The following is a 27,471-nucleotide window of genomic DNA, read 5'->3' on the forward strand; positions in this document are numbered from 1 at the left end:
CACTTTCAGAATTTGGTTTCAGTTTCCTGTGTATCTATGTGTGTGTTTGTATAGGGCCTTAGATGGACTTTAATTTGTATTATTATGAAATGGTTAAGAAATATGCAGTGGATGTGTAATGTGAGACACTACATTGCAGTTAGAAGCAACCTACTACATTTTAATACAACATAGAGGGTTGCTCAACACATTGCTAAGTGAAGAAAGAAATATTATGAATATTTATCACAAAGTTATTTATGTAAATTAAAACATACACACAAAATACAATATAAGCATACTCCTATATTCAAAGGCGCAAATCAAAAAATCTTCCTGCTTTTGTGACTTTATGACACGTCTTACTTTGGGATGGCTTGCCCTGCACCAATCCAAACTTGATGGGCAGTCAATCCCCAGCTTAGGACCCATCTTTATAGAAATCTTTCCAGAGTAATTCGATACAACATTTATTTCTCCCACATTCCAAATTCCTGTGGCATATTTACACATTTTCCACCCAATGTCTTACATGAAACAAGGCAAAAAAAAAAAAAAAAAGAATCAGCTGGAAGCAGGTATTTTTGGCATACTTATTTCTCCAACTAGATGTTAGGTTCAATGAGTGTATATATGCTTGCACCCCATGGAGCACTGGGTACTTTGGATCATTGGTTATTAGAAAAATACATTATTTTCATGCCATGTCAGGAAAACTAGCCTGTCCTTGTTATGAAGAAAGGCTCTTGTAATCATTTTTGTTTACCACATTTTTTCTTCCAAACTTTCCCTTTTTCTTCCTTTCTCTTCCTTGAAAAAAGATTTTGGCATAACATCGTCTTTCTAATTCCTTTTTCTTTGCTTTTTCCTCTCCACTACTGACCACAGGCAAGATTAGAGGTAATGAAGTCTCTATAGTTTTGCTTACTCACCTGTTTTAATGACTTCTTCATCTGGGTAGTTGGAAAAGTACCTGAGTTCTTAACTGTTTCTTGTAACTGTACAAAACTTATTTTTTTCTTGTCCATGAAGATGTTTATTTTCATCCATGTGTATTCACTGCCACTTGGTTTATGATTAACCCAGGGCATAAATTTGAAGAGACAATAAAGAATATGCAGTTAGATGGTGATATAATTCCACAGGTTCTGCTAACTGGGTATCTCTCAGAAATTCTTTGAGATTCCTGTATCTATCCCCATATGTTACCAGAAGCCCTTGGGAATAGAAATTTCTTAGTTTTAAGACACCTAAGTCCTTGTGGCCATAGTGTAACAATACCCCGTGGCTCTAGTGCATGGTAGAATTTCCTCTGAAAACCTGGAGTCTGAAGATAACTCCACATAAGAGGACACATTGTCAGTGAACACCATGCAGACACATGGTGGGTGGTTGAGCTATTTCTGTCCTGAGTCTGAAAAGGATCTAATAAATAGGAAGAACTATTTGCTCTGTAAGAGCAATTCGTATTTCTGCTGAGGGGGTTCTTCCATACTTCACGCTCTTCCCCACCTAATACTTTCAGTTTTGTCATGTGACTATTACTTTAGCTCTGAAACCTAACTCCAACTTCATCTGTCTTTTTATGCCTGGATGCCTAAAACCCCGTACCAATTCCTAAGATTTGGTCCTCAAGATTGTAAGTGATATATATTCAGCCAACATCCCTGGCACAAAACCTTTCAAACTATCTGTGGTGAAAGACAAGTTATTTATTTCCAAACTGTCAGCTACTGTGACTTTTGAAAAAAGTCTTAAAATCTGCATAGATGTCATGGCAATTGAAACTATTTAGAAAATTTCAAATACTTACCCTCAGTTTCCATATGGATCTTGATGAGGACCAGTAGAAGCATTCTGTGGGCTGGCACATGGACTGTATGTTTATGTCTGTGGACCGTAATTTGAGAATCACTGCTGTAAAAGAAAGGCTGTGAGAAAAGAGAGGTGGTAGAAACACCCTCCAAGACAAGACTTCACAGTAGAAAAGTCTTTGCTAGGGAGCATGAGAAGACAAGGCAGGGTTTATCTAAGCATTCTCATATCCCTATATCCCCTTTACACATTTTAGGCCTTTGACATAGAGAAAGTACAGCAATATTTACTGTATTGATAAATTCGTTTATGTGTATGATAACGAAGAACTAAACCATTGTACTATACAATGTACATACATTAATTCATTTATTTGTCCAACATTAACTTGATACCTATAATGTTTTAGGTGCTAGTGATTCAGATATGAATAATAAAACATTATCCTTCATCTTAAGAATATCATAATCTAGTTATCCCAAGGTTTTAATCTTTTATGGCATTAACAACATATTCCTAGAACAGCCCATCCTACCCAGAGTTTTATTTGCCTCACAGATATTCCTGTGTCTAGACATTCCCTGAAGACAATACACCCTTCTAGTGACTCAACTTTCAGGTGCTAGATCTAGAATGGAGATGTACTACTCTTGGTTCTTGATCCAGGAATGTGGTCTAAGTGGAAGATGTGGTCAGAGAATAGAAATATTAGTCATTATGTTCTCCCAAGAGTTCTGTATGTTAAAACAGATATTATAGCATCCCCTTTGTTTATATTTAATATTTTCCAATTTCTTGACCTTCGACATTTTGGTGTCATTATGTTTTAGATGTATCTTTCGAACAGCTTAAAAAGGGATTTTATTTAATTCTAATTTATAAACTCACTGACATTTAACATTAAGGAGAATTTGGCCCACTTAAAGTTAGTGTGATTTGGGGTACATTTGAATTTATTTCTACCTTTTTCTTTTTTTGCTTTCTATTACCATGTTCTTCCCCCTCACCCCCTTTTATTTCCTGTCCTCTTAACTGAAATAATTACTTAAACAATAGACTTTAAGAACGTTTTTAGATTCACAAAACTGAGTGGAAAGTACAGAGATTTCCCATATGCCCCATCCACCCCTTCCCCCCTTCACTGTGTCTTCTATCAACACTATGCAGTGGAGTGGTACATGTGTTACAAATGATGAACCTACATTGGTACATCATTATTTCCCAAAGTCCATAGTTTATGTTAGACTCACTTTGGATGTCATATATTCTATGGGTTTTGACAAATGAATAATGATGTGTATTCATGATTACCCTACCACACAAAGTAGTGTCGCTGCCTTAAAAATCCTCTGTGCTTCCCCTATTCATTCCTTCCCAACTCCTAGTAACCACTGATTTTTTTTTACTGTCCCATAGTTATGTCTCTTCCAGAATGTCATATATTTGGTATCATATAATATGTAGTTTTTTTCAGATTGGCTTCTTTTACTTAAAAGTGTACATTTAAGTTTACTCCATGTCTTGTCATGGTTTGGTAGCTCATTTCTTTTTAGCTCTAAATAAAATTCTCTTGTCTGGATGTACCACAGTTTATCCATTCACCTACTGAAGGACATCTGTTTTTTTTTTTTTTCCAGTTTTTGGCAATTATGAATAAAGCTACTACAAACATCTCTGTGCAGGTTTTTATGTGGACATAGGTTTTCAGATCATTTGGGGAAATACCAATGAGTGTAATTGCTGGATATTTTAAGAAGATGTTTAATTTTCTAAGACAGTATGGAACTCTATCCCAAAGTGCTGTGCCGTTTTGCATTCTGACCAGCAATGAATCAGAGTTCCTGTTGCTCCACACTCTGCCCAGCATTTGGTGTGGTTAATGTTTTGAATTTTGGCCTAATAGTGTGTTATGATATCTAATTCTTGTTACAATTTTCAATTTCCTAATAACATATGAGGATGAGCATCTCTTCATATGCTTATTTGCCATCTCTATTTTTAATGAAGCAAATGTTTAAGTCTTTTGCCCATTTTTAAATTATTGTTGAGTTTTAAGAATTATTTGTATATTTTAGAAAACAGTCTTATCATTTATGTCTTTTGCAAATCTTTTCTGCCACTCTGTGGCTTGTCATCTTATATTTTGATGATTACATTTTATCCTTCACCTCCCTTTAGAGTAATATATATAGTAAAACTATATATATCATAGATATGGATCATAGATATCTATATGTGTATGTGTGTGTGTGTGTGTGTGTAGTGTATGTATGTGTGTGTGTGTATATATATATATATATATATATATATATATATATATATATATATATATATCTCCCGTTAGTGAATTAAAAGATTTTAGTATGCATATTTAACAAACTTTAAAATCAACCTGTATCTTTTGCTCCTCTTATGCAAAGAAATACTTGGCTAGGGAGGTGTTAAGATGGCAGAGAAGTAGGGGGACTCTGGGCTTCCCTCAACCCTCAAACACAGCTGTATTGAGGTCAGATCACTTGGAACACCCAGGAAATCAATTGCGGAGTGGCAGAGGGATCTCCAGAATTGGAAGGAAACAACTTGGCAGGTGCAGGGTGGGTCGAAGTGAATTGGGGGAGGGAAAAACAGTGGTGCCGTGGAGGGGAAGGAACCCTTTCTGTGGAGAGACAAAAGGGAGAGAAAGGGAGAGAAAGAGAGAGGAGTTGAGTGGTATCAAGTTTGCACAAGAGGAAAACCTCTCTGGACCATAGACTGGGGAGCGGGAAGTAGTGAGTGTCCCAGTTATTTTTTTCAAATCAAGTTTGGAGCTCAAAGCCTGAGGTTTTGGAAGCCTGTGACTTTCTTGGAGTGGAACTGTGGCTTGCGCTCCTCGGAAGGAAGGAGCTGGCCCTGGAATGAAAATTGTGGTATAGAGATAATCCGAGGTGCACTGGGAGAGAACATTTCCCTTCTTGCAGTACTTTTGGAAGAGGGTTTCTTACCTCCCCAAGGACAGAAGCCTCTTCAGGTGCCAGCCAAAGACCTTTCATCAGCTGGGTGGAGAGGCTGTACTCCAGAGCAGGGGTGGGGGGCGGTTCCACACAGTTCCAGGTCCTTTAAAACTTCTAATTTTGAATCCCAGTTATGCACCAAAGGAAAAAAATGTAGGAGAGTTGTGGAGCAAGGCTAGCTGACTGCCCTTGTTCTTCCGTGAGGGCTGCCTGAACGGTGGGGCAGGGGTGAGATCCCCAGTCAGGGGATGACAGATTGGGGTGGTGCCATTTCCCCCCCCCCCCCAACACCAACAGGGCGTAGCTTCAGAAAGCAACACAGCAGCCCCCAGGAAAGACAGAACCCACTTACACCAAACCCCAGCCCATGCCTGGCAACTGCTTATTTACTGGGGCAAGAGTGACTCTGAGCCAGTGCAGTAGGCCTTTCCTCCAGAAGACCAGCAGAGCCAGCCCCCCACCATGCACCAAATGCAATGAAACCAAGTGCTTCAAAACAACACCAGGTTTTCCTTTTTTTCTTTCTTCTTTCCTTTGGAATCAGGCTCATAGTTTCTTATTTGATTTTTCATTTCCTTTTCTCTTTCACTGGATCAGGCTTTTTAATTCTTTTTTATTTTCTTCCTTTTTTCTTTTTTTTTCCTTTCTTTTTCTTTTGAGTCAGCCTTAGAGTTTTTTGATTCTATGTTTTTTTTGGTCCCCTTTTCTTTTTTGGGGGTATCAGGCTCTTTTCCTCCCCCTTGTCAGGCTTACTTCAACAAAACAAATCAAAGTACACCTAGTTAAAGGTCCAAACACCCCGCCACCGCAAGCAAGGAGGAGCTCTGCAGAGGACTGACCAGTGGCAAAGAGCAGCCAAAATGCAACAGCAGAGAGCACACAGCATACAGCAGAGACACTTCCTGAAGTGCCATGCCCTGGACAGTGTATGACCCCTTTTTGAGATAGCCGTACTCTCAGGTGTAGGAAACATAATAAACTTTTAAAACACACAAAAGACAGAGACTTAGCCAAGATAGCGAGATGGAGAAGTTCTCCCCAAAAGAAAGGTCAAGAAGGAATCACAGGCTACAACTTTTTCAAAACAGATATGAGGAATATCTGAACAAGAATTCAGAAATACAGTCATAAGACTACTAGCTGGGCTTGAAGAAAAACATAGAAGACACCAGGAAAAATCCTTTCTTCAGAGATCAAAGACCTAAGAACTAGTCAGGATGAAATGAAAAATGCTATAACTGAGATGCAAAACAAATTGGATACAGTGACAGGATCAAAGAAGCAGAGGAGATAATAGGTGAAATAGAAGATAAAATTATGAACATTATTAGGTCATGGGGGGAGACTTAGAGAACTAAATGATTCCATGAAATGAAACAATATCCATATCCCAGGAATCCCAGGAGAAGAAAAGCAGGGAAAAAGGGCAGAAGGTTTATTTGAACAAATTATAGCTGAGAACTTCCTTAATCTGGGAAAAGAAACAGGCATTTAAGACAAAGCACAGAGAACTCCCCTCCAGATCAATAAAAACAGGTCAACACCATGACATATCTTAGTGAAACTTGTGAAATACAAAGACAAAGAGAATTTTGAAAGCAGGTAGGCACAAAAAGTCCTTAACCTACAAGGGTAGATACATAAGGTTAGTAGCGGACTGGTCCATGGAGACTTGGCAGGCCAAAAGGGAAAGGCAGGAAAAATTCAATGTGCTGAATGGGAAAAACATGCAGCCAAGAATTCTTTATTCAGCAAGGCTGTCGTTCAGAAGGACAAAGAATAAAGGAGAGATAAAGAATTTCCAAAACAAAAAGTAAAGGAGTTCATGACCACTAAACCAGCCCTGCAAGAAATTTTAAGGGGGACTTTCTGAGTGAAGAAAAAAAAAAGACCAAAGCAACAAAGACTACAAAGAACCAGAGAACATCACCAGAAACACTACACCCACAGTGAACACAATGGCACTAAATTCATATCTTTCAATAATCACTCTGAAAGTAAATGGAGTAAGTGTTCCAATCAAAAGATATAGGGTATGAGAATGGATTAAAAAAACCCACAAAACCCAAAATCCATTTATATGTTGCCTACAAGGAACTCATTTTAGACCTAAAGACAAGTGCAGATTCAAAGTGAGGGAATGGAGAAATATTTATCATGCTAATGGACCTCAAAAGAAAGCCAGAATAGCCACACTTACATCAGACAAACCATGTTTTAAAACAAAGATGGTAGCACAAGATGAAGAAGGGCATTATATCATAATTAAGGGGTCTATCCATCAGGAAAATCTGCCAATTGATGCCCCCACTTAGAACACCGAAATAAATAAATCAATTAAAAACAATCATAAAGAAATTTATTGATACTAATACCATAATAGTACAAGACTTTAATAACTCACTTAAAGCAATGGACAGATTGTCTAAGCAGAAAATCGACAAGGAAACAATGGCTTTTAATGACATAATGGACCAGAGGGACTTAACAGATATATTCACAATATTTTATCCTAAAGCAGAATACATATTCTTCTCAAGTGTGCATGGAACATTCTCCAGAATAGATCACATAGTGGGTCACAAATCAGCCCTCAACACACAAAAAGATGGACATCATACCATGCATATTTTCAGATCACAATGCTATGAAACTTGAAATCAACCACAAGAAAAAATTTGGAAAGCCCTCAGATACATGGAGGTTAAAGAAATCCTACTAAAGAATAAATGAGTTAACCAGGAAATTAAGGACGAAATTTAAAAAACACGTGGAAGCAAATGAAAATGAAAACTTGACAGTCCAAACCCTTTGAGATGCAGCAAAGGCAGTCCCCTAAGAGGCAAGTATATTGCAATTCATGCCCATCTCAAGAAGCAAGAAAGGTCGGGGAGGGAGCCAAACTGTAAGAGACTCTTAAAAACTGAGAATAAACTGAGGGTTGATGGGGCATCGGAGGGAGAGTAGGGTGGGTGATGGGCATTGAGGAGGGCACTTGTTGGGATGAGCACTAGGTGTTGTATGGAAACCAATTTGACAATAAATTTCATATTTAAAAAAAAGCAAGAAACATCCCACGTACACAAACTGGCCTTACACCTAAAGGAACTAGAAAAGGAACAGCTTTAGCAAGTAAAGCCTAAAGTCAGCAAAAAGGTATATAATAAAGAGCAAATAAATGAAAAACAAACAAACAAACCCAGTAGAACAGATCAATGGAACTAAATGCTGGAGTTTTTTTTTTTTTAATTTTTCCACGTTTTTATTTATTTTTGGGACAGAGAGAGACAGAGCATGAATGGGGGAGGGGCAGAGAGAGAGGGAGACACAGAATCGGAAACAGGCTCCAGGCTCTGAGCCATCAGCCCAGAGCCTGACGCGGGGCTCGAACTCACGGACCGCGAGATCGTGACCTGGCTGAAGTCGGACGCTTAACCGACTGCGCCACCCAGGCGCCCCATGGAGTTTTGAAAGAATAAACAAAATTGATAACCCCCTAGCCAGACTTACCAAAAAGAAAAGGGAGAGGACCGAAATAGATAAAATCACAAATCAAAGAGGAGAGATCACCACCAACACCACAGATATACAAATAATTTTAAGAGAATTCTATAAAAATCTGGAAGAAATGGACAATTTCTTAAAAACTCATAAACTACCAAAACTGAAACAGGAATAAAAAATATGAATAGGCCCATAACCAGTAAAGAAAATTAAATCAGTTATCAAAAATCTCCCCCCAAAAAAACAAGAGGCAGATGGCCTCCCAGGGGAATTCTACCAGACATTTAAATAAGAGTTAATACCTATTCTTCTGAAACTGTTACAAAAAAATAGAAATGGAAGGAAAGCTACCAAACTCATTCTATGAAGACAGCATTATCTTGATTCCAAAACCAGATAGAGACCTCACTAAAAAGGAGAATTACAGGTCAATATTCCTGATGAACCATTCTCAACCACTCTTAGTAATTAAAATAATTATTCACCATGATTAAGTGGGATTTATTCCTGGGCTGCAGGGCTGGTTCGATAGTCACAATTCAGTCAACCACATTAATAAAAGAAAGGCTAAGAACCATATGGTTCTGTCAAGATGCAGAAAAAGCATTTAACAAAATACAGCATTTTTCTTGATAAAAACCCTCAAGAAAGTAGGGATAGATGGAACATACCTCCACATAATAAAACCCATATACAAAAGATGCACAGCTATTATCATCCTCAATGGGAAAAAAAAATGAGAGCTTTCTCCCTAAGGTCAGGAACATGACAGGTATGTCCACTCTCACCACTGTTGTTCAATAGCTGGAAGTTCTAGCCTCAGCAATCAGACAACAAAAATAAGCAAAAGGCATCCACATTGTCAAGGAAGGAATCAAAGTTTCACTGTCACAGATGACATGATACGCTGCACAGAAAATCCAAAAGACCCTACCAACAAACTGCTAGAACTGATACATGAATCCATCAAAGTCGCAGAATATAAAATCAATGAACAGAAATTGGTTGCATTCCTATACACCAATCATGAAGCGGCATAAAGAGAACACAAGGAACTGATCCCATTTACAATTGCACCAAAAAAACCCTCTAAGATACCTAGGAATAAACCTAACCAAAGAGGTAAAAGGTCTATATACTGAAAACTACAGAACACTTATAAAAGAAATTAAAGAAGACACAAAGAAATGGAAAAACATTCCATGCTCATGGTTTGGAAGAAAAAATATTGTTTAAATGTTGATACTACCCAAAGTGATCTACACATTCAATGCAATCCCTATCAAAATGACACTAGAGTTTTTCACAAGACCGGATCAAACAATCCTAAAATTTGTATGGAACCAGAAACGACCCCCAATAGGGACCACAATTCTGGATGTCAAGCTGTATTATAAAGCTGTAATCATCAAGACAGTATAATACTGGCACAAAAACAGATACATAGATCAATGGAATGGAATGGAGAACCCAGAAATGGACCCATAAATATATAGCCAACTAATCTTCAACAAAGCAGGGAAGAGTATCCAAAGGAAAAAAGTCTTTTCAGCAAATGGTGTTGGGAAAACTGGATAGTGACATGCAAAAGAATGAGCCTTGACCATTTTCTTACACCATACAAAAAAAAAAGTTCAAAATGGATGAAAGACACAAATGTGAGACAGGAAACCATCAAAATCCTAGAGGACAAAACAGGCAACAACCTCTTTGACCTCAGCTGCAGCAACTTCTTTCTAGACATGTCTGTGGAGGCAAGGGAAATAAAAGCAAAAATGAACTACTGGGACATCAAGATAAAAATCTGCACAGTGAAGGAAACAATCAACAAAACTTAAAGGCAAGAAGATATTTGCCTTTAAAGGGAGAAGACATTTGCAAATGACATTTGGTTAGTATCCAAAATCTATAATGAACGTATCAAACTCAACACCCAAAAAACAAATAATCCAGTGAAGAAATGGGCAAAAGACATGAATAGACACTTCTTCACAGAAAACATCCAGATGGCCAACCGACAAATGAAAAAGTGCTCAACATCGCTCTTCACCAGAGAAGTACAAATCAAAACCACAATGAGATACCACCTCACACCAGAATGAGAATGGCTAAAATTAACGACTCAGGTAACAACAGATGTTGGTGAGGATGTGGAGAAAGAGGATCTCTTTTGCACTGCTGGTGGGAATGCAAACTGGTGCAGCCACTCTGGAAAACAGTATGGAGGTTCCTCAAAAAATTAAAAATACAACTATCCTATAACTCAGCAATTGCACTACTAGGTATATATCCAAGGGATGTAGGTATGCTCTTTAGAAGGGGCACATGCACCCCAATGTTTATAGCAGCACTATCAACAACAGTTAAAATATGGAAAGATCCCAATGTTCATGAACTGATGAATGGATAAAGGTGATATGGTGTGTATATACAATGCAATATTACTTGGTAATCAAAAAGAATGAAATCTTACCATTTGCAAAAATGTGAATGGAACTAGAGTGTATTATGCTAAGCACAATAAGTCAGAGAAAGACAGCTATCACATGATTTCACTCATACATAGAATTTAAGAAACAGAACAGATGAACATAGGGGAGGGGAAGGAAAATACGCTAAAAACAGAGTGGGAGGCAAACATCAGAGACTCTTAAATACAGAGAACAAACTGGGGGTTGCTGGAGGGGAAGTGGGCGGGGTGGATTGGGATAACTGGATGATGGGCATTAAGGAGGGCACTTGTTGGGATGAGCACTGGGTATTATATGGAAGTGATGAATTACTGGATTCTACTTCTGAAACCAACAGTACACTGTATGTTAACTAACTTGAATTTAAATAAATAAATCTAAAACAAAAAATTCTGAGCTATAAGAAAGCATTATACATGAACTTAATTGCAGGATTTTAATGTATCGGTGGTATATACATAACGATGTATCTTAAATAAATGGTATGTTAGAGTCAATAAAATATTTAGCTCCCATTGTCTCCTTCTATATTACATTATTTAATCTAGTATTTATTTCAATTTTTTAAGTTCCTCAAATTATTCAGTATTATTTTAACTGTCTAATAGAACAAATGTTTTTTACATGCTTGCCAAGTGTCAGGCATTGTTCATATGTTTGAAAAGAAACAATCCAATTTGTCTGTGCCTTACTATCATCAGTTTCCAGGTATATATCTCATAAGGCTGCTATTAGGATTAAATTAATGCATGACAATATTTAAAACAGTGCCTTGCACTTAACGTTCAGATTCATAGGAAGTTGCCAAGATTGTACAGAGAGATCCTCTCTGCCTTTCATCCAGTTTTCCCCAATGGCTATGATTTACATGGCATATGATCAAAACCAAGAATCTGTCGCTGGTACAATGCATGCACGTAGTTCTCAGTAATTTTACCCCACATGTAAATTTGTGTTACTACCTCTATGACCAAGATATAGAACTATTCCCTCACCACAAAGATCTACCCTTTTGTAGTCACACCCTCCTTCTCCCGTACCATTCCTAACTTCTGGTAATCACAAATCTATTCTGTCTCTATAATTGTGTCATTTCAAGGATGTTATATAAATGGAATTATACATGGTGTTTTGAGATTGGCTTTTTCACTTAGCACATAGCATAGAGATCCATCCACGCTGTTGCACCTACCAATAGTTTGCTCTTTTGTGTTGCCAATAGCATTCTATTGTATGGATGTACCCAGTTCGCATGACCATTCACCTATTGAGGAACATTTGTTTCCAAGTTTGGGGTATGGCAAATAATGCTGATATCAACAATTGTGAACAGTTTTTTAGGTCAACATAAATCTTCCTTTCTCTGGGATAAATGTCCAGGAGGGAAATTCCTGGGATGCATGTTAAGTGCATGCTTACTTTTCTATTTTAGCCTGGACTTTTTTTAATGTTTTATTATTTATTTCTGAGACAGAGAGACACAGAGCATGAGCAGAGAAGGGGCAGAGAGAGAGGGAAACACAGAATCCAAAGCAGGCTCCAGGCTCTGAGCTGTTAGCACAGAGCCTGACGCAGGGCTTGAACTCATGAACTGTGAGATCATGACCTGAGCCTAAGTCGGATGCTTAAGCAACTGAGACACCCAGGCCCCCTAACCTGAACTTTTAACTAGGAATTTTACTCTTTTATATATAATATGATTGCTGATGTAAACAGACTTATTTCTATCTTATTTTGTAAGCCCAATTTCCAAGTCTTGCTTGGTTTCTTTATTGGTTTTCTTGGTTTCTTTATTATTGTTTCCTTTAAAACATTTATGTATTTCCTTTGTTAGATTTTTTCCTCTTCTGGCTTAAAATTAGATATTTCTTTATGAGCTGTTCTTAATTAAAAAAAAACCGATAGGCTTAAATTTATACTTTCAAAGATGCATCTAGATAGCACATAAAATTTTCCTATTGCTATATCGTTATCACTCAAACCAGTATTAGTTTGCTGGAACTTCCATAACAAAACGCTACATACTGAGCAGGGTAAGCAACAGAAATTTATTTTCTCACAGTTCTGGTGGCTCTAAGTCCAAGCTCTTCTGAGGCCCCTATCCTTGGCTTGCAGATTGTCACCTTCTTGCTCTGTCCTCACATGGTCTTTCTTCTGTGCATGTGCCTCCCTGGTGTCTCTTCCTTTTCCTATGAGGAGAGCAGAGATACTGGATTAGGGTCCTACCCAAAGTGCCTCGCTGTAACTTAATAACCTCTTTAAAGACATTATTTCCAAATACGGTTATATTCTGAAGTCCTGGGGTTTGGGACTTCAACATGAATTCATGAATTCAACATGAATTGGTGGGGGGACATAATTCAGTATACATTTAATATCATCTGGAATCTCAATGTTATTTTTAGGTTCACATCCTGGCTCTACCACCTACTAGCTCTGTGACAAATGGCAAGTTATTCAACTTTTCTGTGCCTCAGGATTATCAGTTTATAGGTATATAGCTGACAGGATTGTTAGGAAGATTAAATGAATACTTACACGGTATTTAGAACAGTGTTTTGTACTTAGTTTCAGCTCAGCAATTATTGTCCACTACTGTCATTACCACCTGTACTAATATTTATGCTTAAGTCTTACATATAATGGTTCTCAATTATAGCAATATTGTTTTGTAACTGGCTTCTCTAACCGATATTACATCTAAAAATCTACTCCTATCTACTAAATTGATTTCTCTTCTTGTAAATTTTTTAGTGCTTTCGGAAAGGGCCAACACAACACTGAATAGGTTTTTGCTTTGCATCCACAAATAGTTAAGTCTATCTGGTATAGGATGAGAAGATGAAAAATATTTGTCTTGTATCTTTGAAGATGCTGTTCTATTTTCTTCTTGCATCGAATGTGACTGATGAGATATCAGATATCAATGTTAATATCCTTCTGGAACTTTTTAAAATGTTCTCTTCATCCTTGGTTTTATGAAATTTATGCAAATCTTTTATCTTATCTTTTCTTGGTAGTTTTAATGGCTCATGACCCTTTACATCTGAGAACTAATATCTACTAACTTTCCTTTCACAATTTTGATCTCATTTTCCTTGTATTCTATATTCTGGAGGAATTACTGAGTTAATATTTCACCTTACCAGTGTATGGTTTTCATTTCGATTTTCATTGTGTCCCTCAAGTTTTTTTTTATTTCATCTATCTTATGTTTAGTTTAGCAAGCATCTAGCTAACTTTAAGCATGGCTGCAACATCTTCTCAGGTCACTCCAGAAATGAATTATACTGTTTCCTGAATGTGCAAATCTCTTCTCTGTGTTGTGCTTGATGTCTTTTCTTTCAAGTATTCACCTTTTTCAAATGATTGGTAATTTTGGTTACATATTCATCTTTGAATGTGAGATCTACTAGTAGCTTCCCTGTATAGACATACCTTATTTTATACTGTTTCACTTAATCGTGCTTTGCAGATACTGAATTTTTGTTTTGTTTTACAACAACATTGAAAGTTTGTGGCAACCCTGCATTGAATGATCTATTGATGCCATTTTTTTCAACAGCATTTGCTCACATTGTGTCAGTCACATTTTGCTAATTCTTGCACTATTTCAAACTTACATTTGTTATGGTGATCTATGAGCAATGATTATGATACACTGAAAAATTACCAATAGATTATTTTTTAAATGTTTATTTTTGAGACAGAGAGAGCAGATCAGGGGCAGAGAGAGAGGGGGACAGAGGATCTGAAGCAGGCTCAGTACTGACAGCAGAGAGCCTGATATGGGGCTTAAACTCACGAACTGTGAGATCATGACCTGAGTCAAAGTTGGGTGCTTAACCGACTGAGCCACCCAGGTGCCCCAGCAATAAATTATTTTTAAGCTAAGGTGTAAACATTATTTTTTAGATATAATGCTATTGCACACTTAATAGACTACAATCTTCTCAGGGCTCTCTCCCGAGCCAAGTATATGAAACTTTTGTGGCATTCCAGTCCTGAATTCATTTTGGACTGTAGTTTTCGAGTTTAATCTCCTCTCTTTTGATTTCAGTCTTTGGATTTTCTCACACTCTGTTGAAGGAAATTCTTCTTGTTTTCTGGCATGGTAAGGAAGTTTTATAAATCTCCTTCCAGACATTTCTGTGGACTTATTTTAGAGGGAAGGCTACAGCATGTGCCAAGTCCACCATTTTGAGTAAGTTTGACAGTTTTTCTTATTGTCAGCTTCCTACTTTCTGTTAGTATCTTGTTATCTCTTTATATTGTGAGTTACTTGTTTATCTTTTATCACTAGATCCTGTTTGGGTAATATCTGATAAAAGTTTCTCCTAGACTGGGTTGAGAATCTTGGACAGGTTCTTAACTTTCTACTCCTCTCCAGGCAGAATTTAGTGATCAGTAAGATGGGATATTAAGAGTACAAACTTCTTAGGGTTTTTGGTAGTTCCTTTAATCTGTTTCTTTCACTGAGGAGAAATATGTGAAATAAAATCATTCAGTCTCCATACAAACTCTGTGTCTCCACCTTATCTTAAGAAGATTCATAGCAAAAGATAGAAATACTATTATTTCAACTGTTTTCCATCAGGGTATCCAGAAAATTCTCTTTGGTATCAATCATAGATCCTCGGCCTGTTTAATTCTGTTAATTTCCTAGAGTTTGTGATGACCTGAACAACTGCATCTGCAGTCTTTTATTATTACTCTCCAGAGGCAAGTTGATCTTACAGGAACACACTATCCAGGACTCTTTCAATTGTAGTTTCCAACTCATGCTAGTAGTTTCCATGACAGCTAAAGGAAAAAGAAAAAAAGGGAACTTAATGAGTCATCTAGGGGTTCAAATAAGGTAAGCAAGTTCTCTAAGCCTCTAGGCTCTCCTCCTGTCCTCTTTCCTTAAATCCATTCTCAGACTGATTCATTTCACACTGTAGTCCCAAGAAGCTTAAGCCACACATGGGCTTCAGTGTTCAACTTTCACAATGAGAGGGGCCCACATCCTTCCAGAATTTATGTGTCACAGAAAAAAACACAAAGAAGAACTCTGATGGACTCCATTGGGACCCATCACTTATGCGGTGGTAGAGTGCTTTGATGGATGAGTAGGATCCAAAAAGAGGGAGAACCCCATGTTTGAGAGTTCCACTGGTATGATATAAAGTGGAGTAAATGCAGTTCTCTAGGAAAACAGGGGCTCTGTTACTAGAAGGAGGAGTGTTGGTCAGGAGAGAAACAACAGATGTGCGGTACAAGAGGCAATACAGATGAAGGCAGCTAAGAGAGGGAGTCCCATTTCCTGCCTTTAATTCTTTGTTTAGGGAAGCTTTATCTGAAACTTTGTTCTATTCCTCACATGCGTCATAAGAGTTATTCGTTCATTCATGCAGTCATTCATTCAGTCCCAAACATGTATTGCATGCCCTCGGTTGAAAACTTGGAAATAACTAGGAATCCAAGCATGATCTCTGAGCTCCAAAGGTCAGGCATTGTTTATAAATGATAAAGGTATATTCCCTGCCCTCATGAAATATATAATTTAGTTTCAGTGTTATCTATGTTATCAGACACATACAGAATTATTTCTAATACATAACATCACAGCCATATGAAAATAGTGCTATGAGTGCACAGGAAAGGAGTGGTTGAGTATGCCTATATAGATCTGGGGCTTGAAGTTTGATGGTTCTCTTTAATTAGAGAATGCTATGAAGGAATTTCTTTCCATTAAAAAGGAACAGCTTGGACTATGGGTTTAAGGCAGGAACATATATTTCATATGATCCTTACCTAGTTCTGGAAGTGGGAAACCCATTTAAGAGATACTTTTAGAGGCTAATTTAGTGTGAGATATAGAAGTTTAGGCTATGCTGGCAGATCCTTGGTTTCATTTCTTAGTTATTTCCATACAAGTTTACCTCTTTAGTTGGATTACATATACTTTCTGGCAGAGACCAAATCTTATTCTTCCTTATTTTTCTAAGTGTGCCAAACCCTTTCCAGGAGACACTTGGAGCATTATCATTGTTCATGTTCCAAAAGAGCAAATCTTTCCTGGCAAACACAAAGGTACAACTGTTAACATATGTTCATATTTTTCTTTCTCTTTTAAAGCTTCAGTCACCAATAGGTAGTCATGAAAAATACAACCTTTGTCCCTAAATTTGAAATTTCTGACTCACAACCTGACAGTATTTCATAATACACATCTCATGGGCTTTTGCAGACTTGATGGATCTTGGAGTCTTTCTGGAATATCTAGATATATCCTCCTGAAAGAGAACATGTCTTTATAACATGCCATTCTATAAATAGCTATATAATTATTAGCTATGAGCTAATAAGTGACTATTAGTCACTGTGGCATCCAGCTTCCTCCCTGACAAATGTAAAAGGAGTCTTTATTTTATTCAACACACACAGACTGAACCAATATAGTCTGGGTGTTTTCTAGATGCTGTGGACAAAACATCTAGTGAGCAACACAAGGCCTTTATAGTCAGGGAGCTTAGAATCTAGCATTGAGTAGAACAGGTAAAAATCACATATAAACCTAACTTAATAAGATCATCTTAGATAGTGATAGTCACATAAAAAGGGAACATGATAATATAACTGATAGATGGAGGGACCTACATCTAGTTTGTGTGGTCAGGAAAAATTATCTCTTAGGAGACACTTGCCCTGCGGCTGGATTTAGAATCCATTGAAAGATTTTATCTAAGGAAGTGAAATAACACAATTTACAGTTTCAAAAAATCAATCTGACTGCTGTGTAGAGAATGCCTTGAAGAAGTTTCAAGATTATAAGGAGAAAGACCAGTTGTTGCCTAACTCCAGGAGAGAGGTGGCCTGAGCCAGGATGATAGCAATGAAAGTACAGAAGAGATAGATTATCTACATTTAACAAAATATGACAGGATTTTGAGGTGAGAGAAATGGATGAATAAAGAATAGCTTCTATTATAGGAGTCTTGCTACCATTTTGTGAATTGGAGAAGACTCGGACAAATGTGTTTTGGGATATAAATCAATTCTACTTTGATCATGGTGAGTTTGAGATGCCTCCTAGATGATAGAGTTAAGTAGGCAATTGGTTATGCAATTCCTAAACTCAATCAAGAGATCAGAGTTGGAGACGAATATTTAGAAGTCATTGAAATTTTAGGCAGTATGTAAACCAGAGAGTGGATATTACCCAGAATGAAAGTGTAGATAGGGCAAAGCAGTGAAGGGGATGGAACTCCAGGGTATTCCAAATTTAGAGACCAAGTAGTAGAGGTGGAATGGGCAAACGAGAGGGGGAAAAAGTCTCTAGGCAGGCAGGCAGAAAACACAGAAAATCATGTTACACAAAGGAAAGCGAGGGTCTGAATAAAGGAGGTGTATTCAACTTGAATGCTACCAAGAGGTTGAACGGTATAAACACAGACAAGTGGCCATTATATTTGACAACACAAAGGTGACCTTAAGAGGAGCAGTGTAGAACATAAGCCAACATGGAATGTGTTGTAACAGAGAGTATGAGTCATGAGGACAGTGAATAAACAATCACATTTTGAAGCAGGCTTTGTTCAAAGAGGAGAGATGTGTGACGGTAACTGAAGAGAAATGTAATTTCAGGGATGGATATACACATACAAATACATGTATATATTTATACATATAGATTTTAAAATTTTTGTTCATTTTTTTAAAGATGCGAAGTATTATTAGAGCATGGTCTTCTTTCCTAAGGAAAAAAAAGGAATACACAAAAGACTGTAACAGTTAGCAATTTTTCTCTCATGTCCAAACATTCCCTTCAGTATACTCTCTGCAATAATGGACAGAATTCTCTGAAGCATGCCTCCTGTACAATGAGCACATTGTTTAGCTTTCTCAAGAGAGGGCACTGGAAAGACATTAGAGGAGGAAGGTGTTATCCTGCTATTTCCAGTGGCTACGCAGTGGGTTGGTGTTTTGGGTGTGGGACCATCTGCTGGAGCTCTTCCCCAGGCTTGCTCCCAGAACCTATCCATCATTTTATTGCCTTGCAGACTTGTTCTGAACTAGTGATAATCTACCCTGGCCTTTCCTACACAGAATATGATGCCACAAAACTTCCTCTCTACAAAGACCTCCTCCTTGTCTGGGCACCGATTACTTCTGCAGGTCTCCTGCACAGTTTGCCTGTGTTCCAGATCCCCCCCTGCTCTGCATGCCCATGCCTCTGCTTGCCACTCACCTGCACCCTGCCCACCATCACCTGTACCCAGAAAACACACAGAAGGTGTTTTCTGCTTGCCTAGCAACAGCCCATGAACTGTGGTCTGGGAAAACCAACAATCTCTGTTACTTTCACCAACAAGGTCTGACCCTCAGCCATGGGAGGATCCCTTCCAAGTTGCTCTTTCCTTGGATTCCCTCCCTCTACCCTAAGAGTACCATATGATTTCCTTATATATTACAGTCACTCCTTTACCAGAGTTTGATAATTCTCTAGATGGGACTTCCTCAGTTTAGTTCACTGTATCGTTTCTACCTTCTAATTGGATCCAAACTTATACAACAATGAGAGAGTCTAACTACAGGAATTCAGCACTAAGTGGTACTTAGAAAATACCAGTTTTTGAAACATTTTCCTTGGAAAGGTCCCCATATATGTAATTAAAAAACACTTACCTTCTCAGTTTCTTCTCAGTATATTCTTTAACACCCTTGCCCCTTGACAATGGTTTCCCTTGGAAATATTCACCTCTTTGTTTCTTTCAGGAGTAGTTTTCCATGTGTAACAATTCATTCTATCTAAAAGGCTGGGTGCCAGTCATTTTTACCTTTTCATCCCGTTGGAAGACCAACTTGCATTTCTGGGTACATACTCGGCAATCATCTCAGACAGGAAATGACCACATCTAATGTCAAGGAGGCATAGCAACAGTTACTTCTATGTTTATGATGATTCAGTTTTTGGAAGAACCAAAAGTGCAAACTTCTGAGAGCTGTTCTCAATGTATTGTCCTATCTGAGCTTACATTTCTCTTAGGATTTATATGTTACAAACATATTTCTCTTTCTTTTCGTAAAAAAATCTCCAGGTCTCATTCTAATTTTTAGTCTCTGTTCTAAAATTACAGCCCTCTGTGTGTTCTCTTTAAAAATCTGCCCTTTAACATGACCTCCAATACCTCTTATCCATTCTCACTTCACTTGAAGAGTGATTGTGGAAAATCACTTTATTAATAGAAAACAACACATGCTGTTCCAGGTTTCCATGGTTTCACAACTCTTGTTCATTCTGACCTTAGCAACTGGAACAGTCTATGGTGATGCCCGAGTTAAGGTAACCAGTCCTTCCCTCCCTTACACTCTCTTTTCTTGCTCTATTGCTCCTTCTATTTTTCCATCCCTCTACTGCCTTCCAAGTGTAATCAGAATAAAATTCAAACTCCTTGCCAAAGGCTACAGAGGCCATACATGATCGGGCTCCTGCTTTCCTCTGTAACTTCTCCCTCCATATTTCCTGCATTGCCAATACTCCAGGCATAATGATCCCTGTTCCTTAAATAAACCCAGCTCCATTATGTCTCTTGGGTTTTGCAATTGTCATTTTTTCTGTCCCTACTTTCTCTCATGGATGCCTCATTTCCAGTATTTTGATCTTACTTGAAGTGCTTTCCCCTGAGAGGTCTTCTCTAACTCTACTTGTCACCTCCATCACCATCATGCCATCATTGTGCATTACATAACATTATATACTTTGTTTATACTACTTGAGCAGGTCGGAATTATTTTATATCTACATTATTCTTTCTTATAACGTAAATTCTTTCATGGCAGAGAATTCATTTGCCTTTGTGACCACTTTATGACTACAGACTAGAATAGTTCCTGGCGCATGATGGATAAAATTTTTGACCATCTGAATGTGTACTGGGCACTGAACTGTGAACCCTTGTTCCTGGGCAAATAAGTAAAAATTTATTATCCTTTACCCAGAGGAAACTGGATAAATAGATTTATGATGTTTCTACTATAATTGTTCTTTCCTAGAAGCAGCAAGAGTAGGTCAGAGGCCCAGAAGTATGTGGGCATGGTTTGGAGTGAAAAATTAAGGAAGAATATGCTGCCAGGTTGTTTTTATGATAATGATATTTCCCTTTCCAACTGAAATTCTATCATTATTTTTTTAAATGATTTTAAATTTTAAATTTTTAAATGATTTAAATGATTAAGTTTTGGGAAGGTCTGTTAAAATCCAAGTGAGAGATTAAAATGTTAAACCTCCATGTGTAGGTTACAGAAACCAATGTTTTGATTATTGGTTTTCAAACAGTTTTAAGTAGTGGAGCCTTTTCAAATCAAAACCGTCCCAGAAGTCCAGCACACATATAGGTCAACATGGCTGATATGCTGGCTGAAATGGCGTAGCAGAACTTGTATCCTGCCCACCAGGCACCTAAGTCCTGTTCCTCCAAGCAGTACCTGATGGACCACCTATAGCACCCAGATTTGTACAGAGCAAGGTTTGAAAATCACAAATCTTGGACCAACTCCTTTATTTGGGAAATAGGCCCAGAGAGCTGAAGTTATCCAAAGTTGTAAAATTACTGTTGACAAAAGGACTGCAGCTCAGCTTCTTGAATGCTAGGGCACTGTGCTTTCACCTGCTATTCTATATTCCTGGAGGATAAATTCTATCAAATCAGGTTAGCTCCTAGCAGTGGGAGTTCTTAAAAGGAGAGACAAGTCAAAGGATTTTAGTATCCAGGGGACCTCACTTGGAATTCTGCTCTTCTAGGACTGAGGACATGGTGAATTACCTCACAAGACTTCTCTTGCCACTTGGCAATCATCTTGAGTTGGTCTTTCATGGTAGAAAGGAGAAAATGGGACTTTCTCCAAATATTTTATGACTTTATTGCACTGAATGTCCATGAATCAGAAATTTTAACCATTTCTCCACATTCTTGCCATTAGAAGTATTGACTTCCCATTTGTGAAGAGTGGCAGGACTCTTATCAAGAAGTGTAGGTCCCTTTCATGAGCATTAAATTTTTTTTTCTCTTAAGTAGAAGCCCAATTAGAAAGAACTGATTTGGTTGAATTGGTGGTTTATGGATTAGCCATAGTGTAGATTATTTCATGCTGATTGGGAGTGCAGAGCCAAATACAGCATCTGACAGGACAGCGAACACTTCATAAATATTTTTAATTAAGTGAATAAATTTCAGAGATGTTAGCTAGCAAATACAGTTTAACAATATATTAATTTGATTTCTGACTACAGATTGAGGCGGGTGGACACTATTTTGCTATATGCAATTGTTATATCAGGCATCAATGATGCCCACATAGAGATCTTGAAAAATGTCCTTAATGGCAAGATACTGGATGTAACCATGAAAATCACTAAATCTTTCCACATCAGTGTGCATCTCCCTGATGTTTTCTGCCTTGATGATAACCATAGTATCTGGGCTTCTCAGAAGATGACACTGAACAGCTTTGTGGACATTGAGGGCCCTTCAGATAAAAACATCAGTGCGGAAGGGTCTGAAATGCTGGCCCAGAGAAATAACAATGACAGTGTGTTTATCTCCTCCAGTTCTGTCAATGACTCTGGCAATGTACTCAATTTCTTTCACTGAATAGGTCAATGATCCAATCAAGGGATAACCATGTTTTTGCCACTGAATGTTGATATTCTCATCCAAGTCCACAGCAAGTTAGTGTTGCAATTTTCCAGCCTCAGGCAGATCCATTGACTTCAGTGCTGATGACAGGTAATCCCCAAAATGAAAGAAGTGTAAAATTATAAAGATCATAAAGACAGAAGAAAAGGTTTGGTGTTTATCATAAGTTAATCATGACTGATTTATTACTGGTTCAGCTGAAAGAATAGCTTTGAAGACTGTTTGAATCAAAAGTGCTACGCAGATAAGAAATTATACATGCTCCCTTGTAGAACCATGCAAAAGCAAATTGGGGATAGAAAGCATTCAAGTAACTTCACTGGAGTGTGATGTAGTTAATTTTTTAGGTATTATTTTTGTACATTTTGTGAGCTGTAGATTAAGCTTACTTGAGGATAAAGTACTAATTGAAGTATACATTTCAAAAACCAAATAAACCTAATACTCTGTTTCCTTAAGACTGGAATTATATTCTCTGCTTCTGCATTTCCTTTACCTGTTCTTAGAATGGGATTGAGCATGTCATCTATAATAATGGTTTTACTATCCATTTGTGAAGGGCTTCATAGTTTACAAAGCATTTATTTGGATTTATACATTCATTCACCTCAAAGCGTGCTCCTCCTTTCCACACACATGTCCCCCTTATCCATTAAGAATACATTCCAAGACCCACAGTGGGTGCCTGAAACTGCAGATGGCACTGAACCGTATATATACTAGGTTTTTTCCTACACATACATTCCTATGACAAAGTTCAATTTATAAATTAGGCACAGTCAGAGATGAACAATAAAAAGGAGAATAATTATAATATACTGGAATAAAGTTAGATAAATGTGATCTCTCTCTCTCTCAAAAGATCTTGTTGTACTGCACTCATCCTTTTTCTTTCCTTGTGATGATTTGAGATGATAAAACGCCTACATGATGAGATGAAATGAGGCGAATGATGTAAGTGCTGTGACATGGCCTTTGACTACTACTGACCTTCTGGCAATATGTCAGGAGGATTATCTTCTGCTTCCAGACCACAGGTGATTGTGAGTAATTCCAACTGTGGAAAGTGAAACCATAGATAAAAGGGGGTGAGGGGGAAACTACTGTGTCTACACACACACACCCACACCCACACACACACAATTTAACTGCCATGTTACAGAAAACCAAGAGATGAAATGATCTGCTCAAGATTATACAGCTAGTGACAGAATCTGCACTTGAGTTTGAACTTCCTCCCAATTCTTGTGAAAACAGTCTACCCAATCTTAGAACCTATGAAAATGTAATATGAACAGAATAAAATGATGTCCTTCAATTTTTCATCCCATAAATTAGACCTTTATCAGACTATCGGGGCCAGCTGCTTTGTAGTTAGAACTTCTAAGGAAAAAATATATAAGAGGATTATTAATGCTTTGTAACAAGTGCCATCTTTGAAGTAAAGGGCTACATTTAAAGTTTTAACCCAGGGGGTTTGAAAATGAAGACACTGGAGCATTAGTTGAATGAAAATGGCAGTATCTTTGTCTTCATTCTGCTGCTAATTTACTTCAATATCCTTGCCCAAAGCATGCTGTAAGATTTAACTTTTAACAAAATGTGTAACACACATTTTGCTACAATTTAAAAGATTAGACAAAGAGGGAGGTAACTCAGTAATTCAGTACTTTCTATAACCTAAGAGATCCACTGGTACTGAATGTGATGCTAGAGATTACCACCAGACCCTTAATTGTTTAAAGATTACCACCAAACTGAGGTGTGGAGGAGTTCAGAGGTCACAATTTAAAACTCATTCCTTCTGGTGGGAATTCTACATACTGCTCGGAGCCAAGGCCCTACTGATTTTATAGTGGGAGGATAAGCTTACCTTCTAAGTTTGAGATCACAAGAGTGGCATCATTCCAGAAAGGCCATAATGGAGCCACATAAGGTGCACTGTCCCCAGTGATGACAGCCACGACCCAGGACACAATGGGCAAACAGTAACAGTTTTATAGGTAAGAATGCTAAGATCTACTAGTGAGTTCTGAATTACTTTTTGTGCATCCTTGGTTTAGTAAATAGAGAACGGGACTAAGATTCTAGCCACTGGATTCTAGCCCCAACCTGGATGTTAGATAAGTTTTCTAGGCACTTTCTATGTGTCTGTGTGCCTTGCAGTGTGTTAAAAATTTTATAACTATTATCTCATTTAGTATTTATAACTACCAGGTAGTATCATGTGGAGTTGATCGATGAGGAAAATGACGCACTGACAATAAGTAACATGCCAAAGGTCATGGCTCCTAAGAGGCAGAGTTTATATATGATAATACTTAAAAGCATGTGGTTTTTTTTTGTGCCTAATTCTAACTGATGCCAAGTCATCACCTTGCTCCTGGCATCTCTCTCTTCATGTAATGATACAGTGATGATAGCTTATACCAAAGAGAACTTCACTATGTAACAAACAATTCTAAATGCATTGTATGTAATACTTCATTTTACCAGGTGGGTACTATTTTCATCTGCATTTTACAGATGAAGAAACTGAGGGGGACACTAGTTATGTAAATTGCACCAGATTATCCAGGTAGGACATGGAGAAGTCAAATTTTGCTTCCAGGGCAACAGGATCTAAAATCCACACTCTTAAGCATCATCCCAACTGTAGAAAATGGGCAGTATCTTATGGTATTTTCAGCTCTGTTAACAATTTTCTGAGCATGCTGGATACAAACTGAGGCATGTATTCTGCAGGGAGAGTAATGTAATAAACCTTTTCTATACTTGCTCCCTTCCAGTCAGATAAACATATTGTTTTAAAGGAAAGGGAAGGATGTCTGGAAAAGTTTGAGTATGTTGTGATTAAGAAATATGAAGAAGAAGCCTTTCTTATTGCTACCTTGAAATAAAAGTAATTTCTTTAAGAGATATAAATAGTAGCTTAGACTGTGGCATACTGCTGATACTGTTTTTGAAATATTCCATCCACTGGCAGATTGTGGAATCTCCCATTAGATATATAAAATTTCCTCTTAGGCATTCTTTCATTTTGATTGGAGCCAAACTACAAGAGACAGGATTCCACGTGTCTTTCCAGACATGTCCACCCGGGATTGTGGATGCCATTCCAAACTCACATTTCTTTTTCATTCGAACTGTTTTTTCTGCCAAAGAATCAGCAAGATAGGATCTTCGAAATATCACCTTATTCATCACCATTTATTAAGAATCTATTATGTTTTCTAAGTATCCTCTTAATAGGTCATGAGGGAGGTGAAAAAGCCTATTGAAACATCATCCTTTAAATGTAATAGTTTTTTTTAGTATAATTTTTTTCTGATATGAATTTTCTAAGTGATGCCCATTAACATTCATTATAGAGAACATGTTTTCTCCCCTTCCCTGCCTCCCCAAGAAAAACAACACTCTGGGTAAAATTTAAGCATTTATTTGCCTTTCTATGAAAGTTACCAATTCTTGCTTAGTAATAAAAACTCAATTATTTTATCATTCTATCCCTCTTTACCCCCAAGTTTGCTCCATTCTGTCACAGCACCTTAAATGCCATCATCAAACTAAATTCTTTGAACAGAGGGTCTAGAACGGCAGCATAGGAAGACCCTGAACTCACCTTCTCCCATGGACACACCAAATCTACAATTACATATACAGCAATTCCTCCTGAAAAAGTGAGGGCTGATTGAACAGCTGCTGCATGACAAATGGTAGAGGGACTACATGGAGAAGAGTAAAAAGATGGGAGCATGGTTAACAATAGGAGCCTCATTCCCAATGCAACAACCTCATGGAGGGGCCCACATACAGACTTCCCTATCTAAGGGCACAGCAAAAACCAGCTATTTAAAAGGCAACTAGTTTATAAGTGAAGAAAATGCATTAACTAATCCTAGATCATCTACTAAATAGACAAGGAGCTACTGAAACGCTTTCTGGGGCTGGAGATGCTGGTAAGTGCCATTTTTTGCATTCTCCTTCCATCTTAATAGCATTGATGGGAGCAGAGTCCAAGTGCTCTAGCCAGCTTACTAGGGCTGCCCCAAGCAAGTCCTGTGCCCCTAGTTCACAACAGCTCCAGCTGCCCCTAGAAGAACCACCCCACGCTGCAACCCCCAGTTTGTGCCCTCCCCAGCTCCAACTGTCCTGCCAAGGGGCCCCAGAGTGGCATGCCACAGGATTTCTCCAGGCCATGCTTTACCCAGCCATCCTGCCAAGGTGGCCTAGACTGCCCTGGCATGATATACACCAGGAACCCCTGGCACGCACCCACTCCAGACTCAGCCATCTTGTAAGGCACTGTGTGTGACAGGATCTCCTGGCCCAGGCCCACTCCAGGTCTAGCTGTCTTACCAGGGTGGCCCCAGCACAGTACACCCTAGAACCTCATGACCCATGCCTGCTACAGTGTCAGTCATTCTACCAAAGCCACCAGGCACACAGTTTACACAGGGGATGCTCCTGCACAAGGCCACACTGTTAAGACTGAGAGACATGATCATTCTGCCTATTTCATAGAAAAAAAAAAAAAGAGTGAAGCAAAATGAGGAACTGAGAATTATGTTCCAAATGAAAAAACAAAATACCCCCTACCCCAAAACCTTAATAAAACAGAGATAAGTCATGGTTATAATAATGATCAACAAAATGGAAGAATGGAGAACTTTAAGAGTTAGAAAATATAAAAAAAAAAGCAGAGCCAAAGAATACAAACTGAAATGGAAAATAAACTAGAGTAAATCAGCAGTAGAGTATATACAACAGAAGAATGGGATAGCAATCTGGAAGACAGAATAGTGAAAATCACCCAAACTGAATGACACAAACACTGAAACAAATTGAAAAAATAAAAAATATAAGGATAGTTTAAGGTAGCCATGGGATAACATTAAGCATACTAACATTTACATTATAAGGATCCCAGAAGAAGAGAGAGAAGGAAATGGGCAGAAAAACTCATTTGAATAAGTAATGGCCAAAAACTTCCCTAAGCTGGAGAAGGAAATAGACATCCAGGTCCAGGAA

General features: G+C 37.9%; 1 protein-coding gene and 1 long non-coding RNA gene across 3 annotated transcripts in view; both read right to left on the reverse strand.

The window, feature by feature from the left end:
- LOC123380336 overlaps positions 1 to 21,871 on the reverse strand; it is a 71,727-nt gene extending 49,856 nt beyond the window's left edge. Inside the window, exons 1-6 of one of the 2 annotated variants that reach the window (XR_006585942.1) lie at positions 19,582 to 21,871; positions 16,684 to 16,819; positions 15,439 to 15,562; positions 12,820 to 12,948; positions 1,793 to 1,910; positions 912 to 1,044 (exon numbers count right to left, since the gene is read on the reverse strand). This is a non-coding gene — a long non-coding RNA (uncharacterized LOC123380336). Of the gene's footprint in view, positions 1 to 911; positions 1,045 to 1,792; positions 1,911 to 12,819; positions 12,949 to 15,438; positions 15,563 to 16,683 lie in introns of both variants that reach the window. The other variant, XR_006585941.1, reaches the window with a different exon arrangement.
- A 33-nt stretch (positions 21,872 to 21,904) lies between these two features.
- Positions 21,905 to 26,916, reverse strand: LOC101101250 (NXPE family member 4). Its single transcript, XM_019811309.3, is given in 2 exon segments — positions 21,905 to 22,520; positions 25,389 to 26,916. Coding segments are annotated over 2 exon segments (795 nt in total). The 5' UTR covers positions 25,651 to 26,916; the 3' UTR covers positions 21,905 to 21,987.
- Positions 26,917 to 27,471: the final 555 nt, after the last annotated feature.

This window comes from Felis catus, chromosome D1 (genome assembly GCF_018350175.1).
Source record: "Felis catus isolate Fca126 chromosome D1, F.catus_Fca126_mat1.0, whole genome shotgun sequence".
NCBI classification, from domain to species: Eukaryota; Metazoa; Chordata; class Mammalia; order Carnivora; family Felidae; genus Felis; species Felis catus.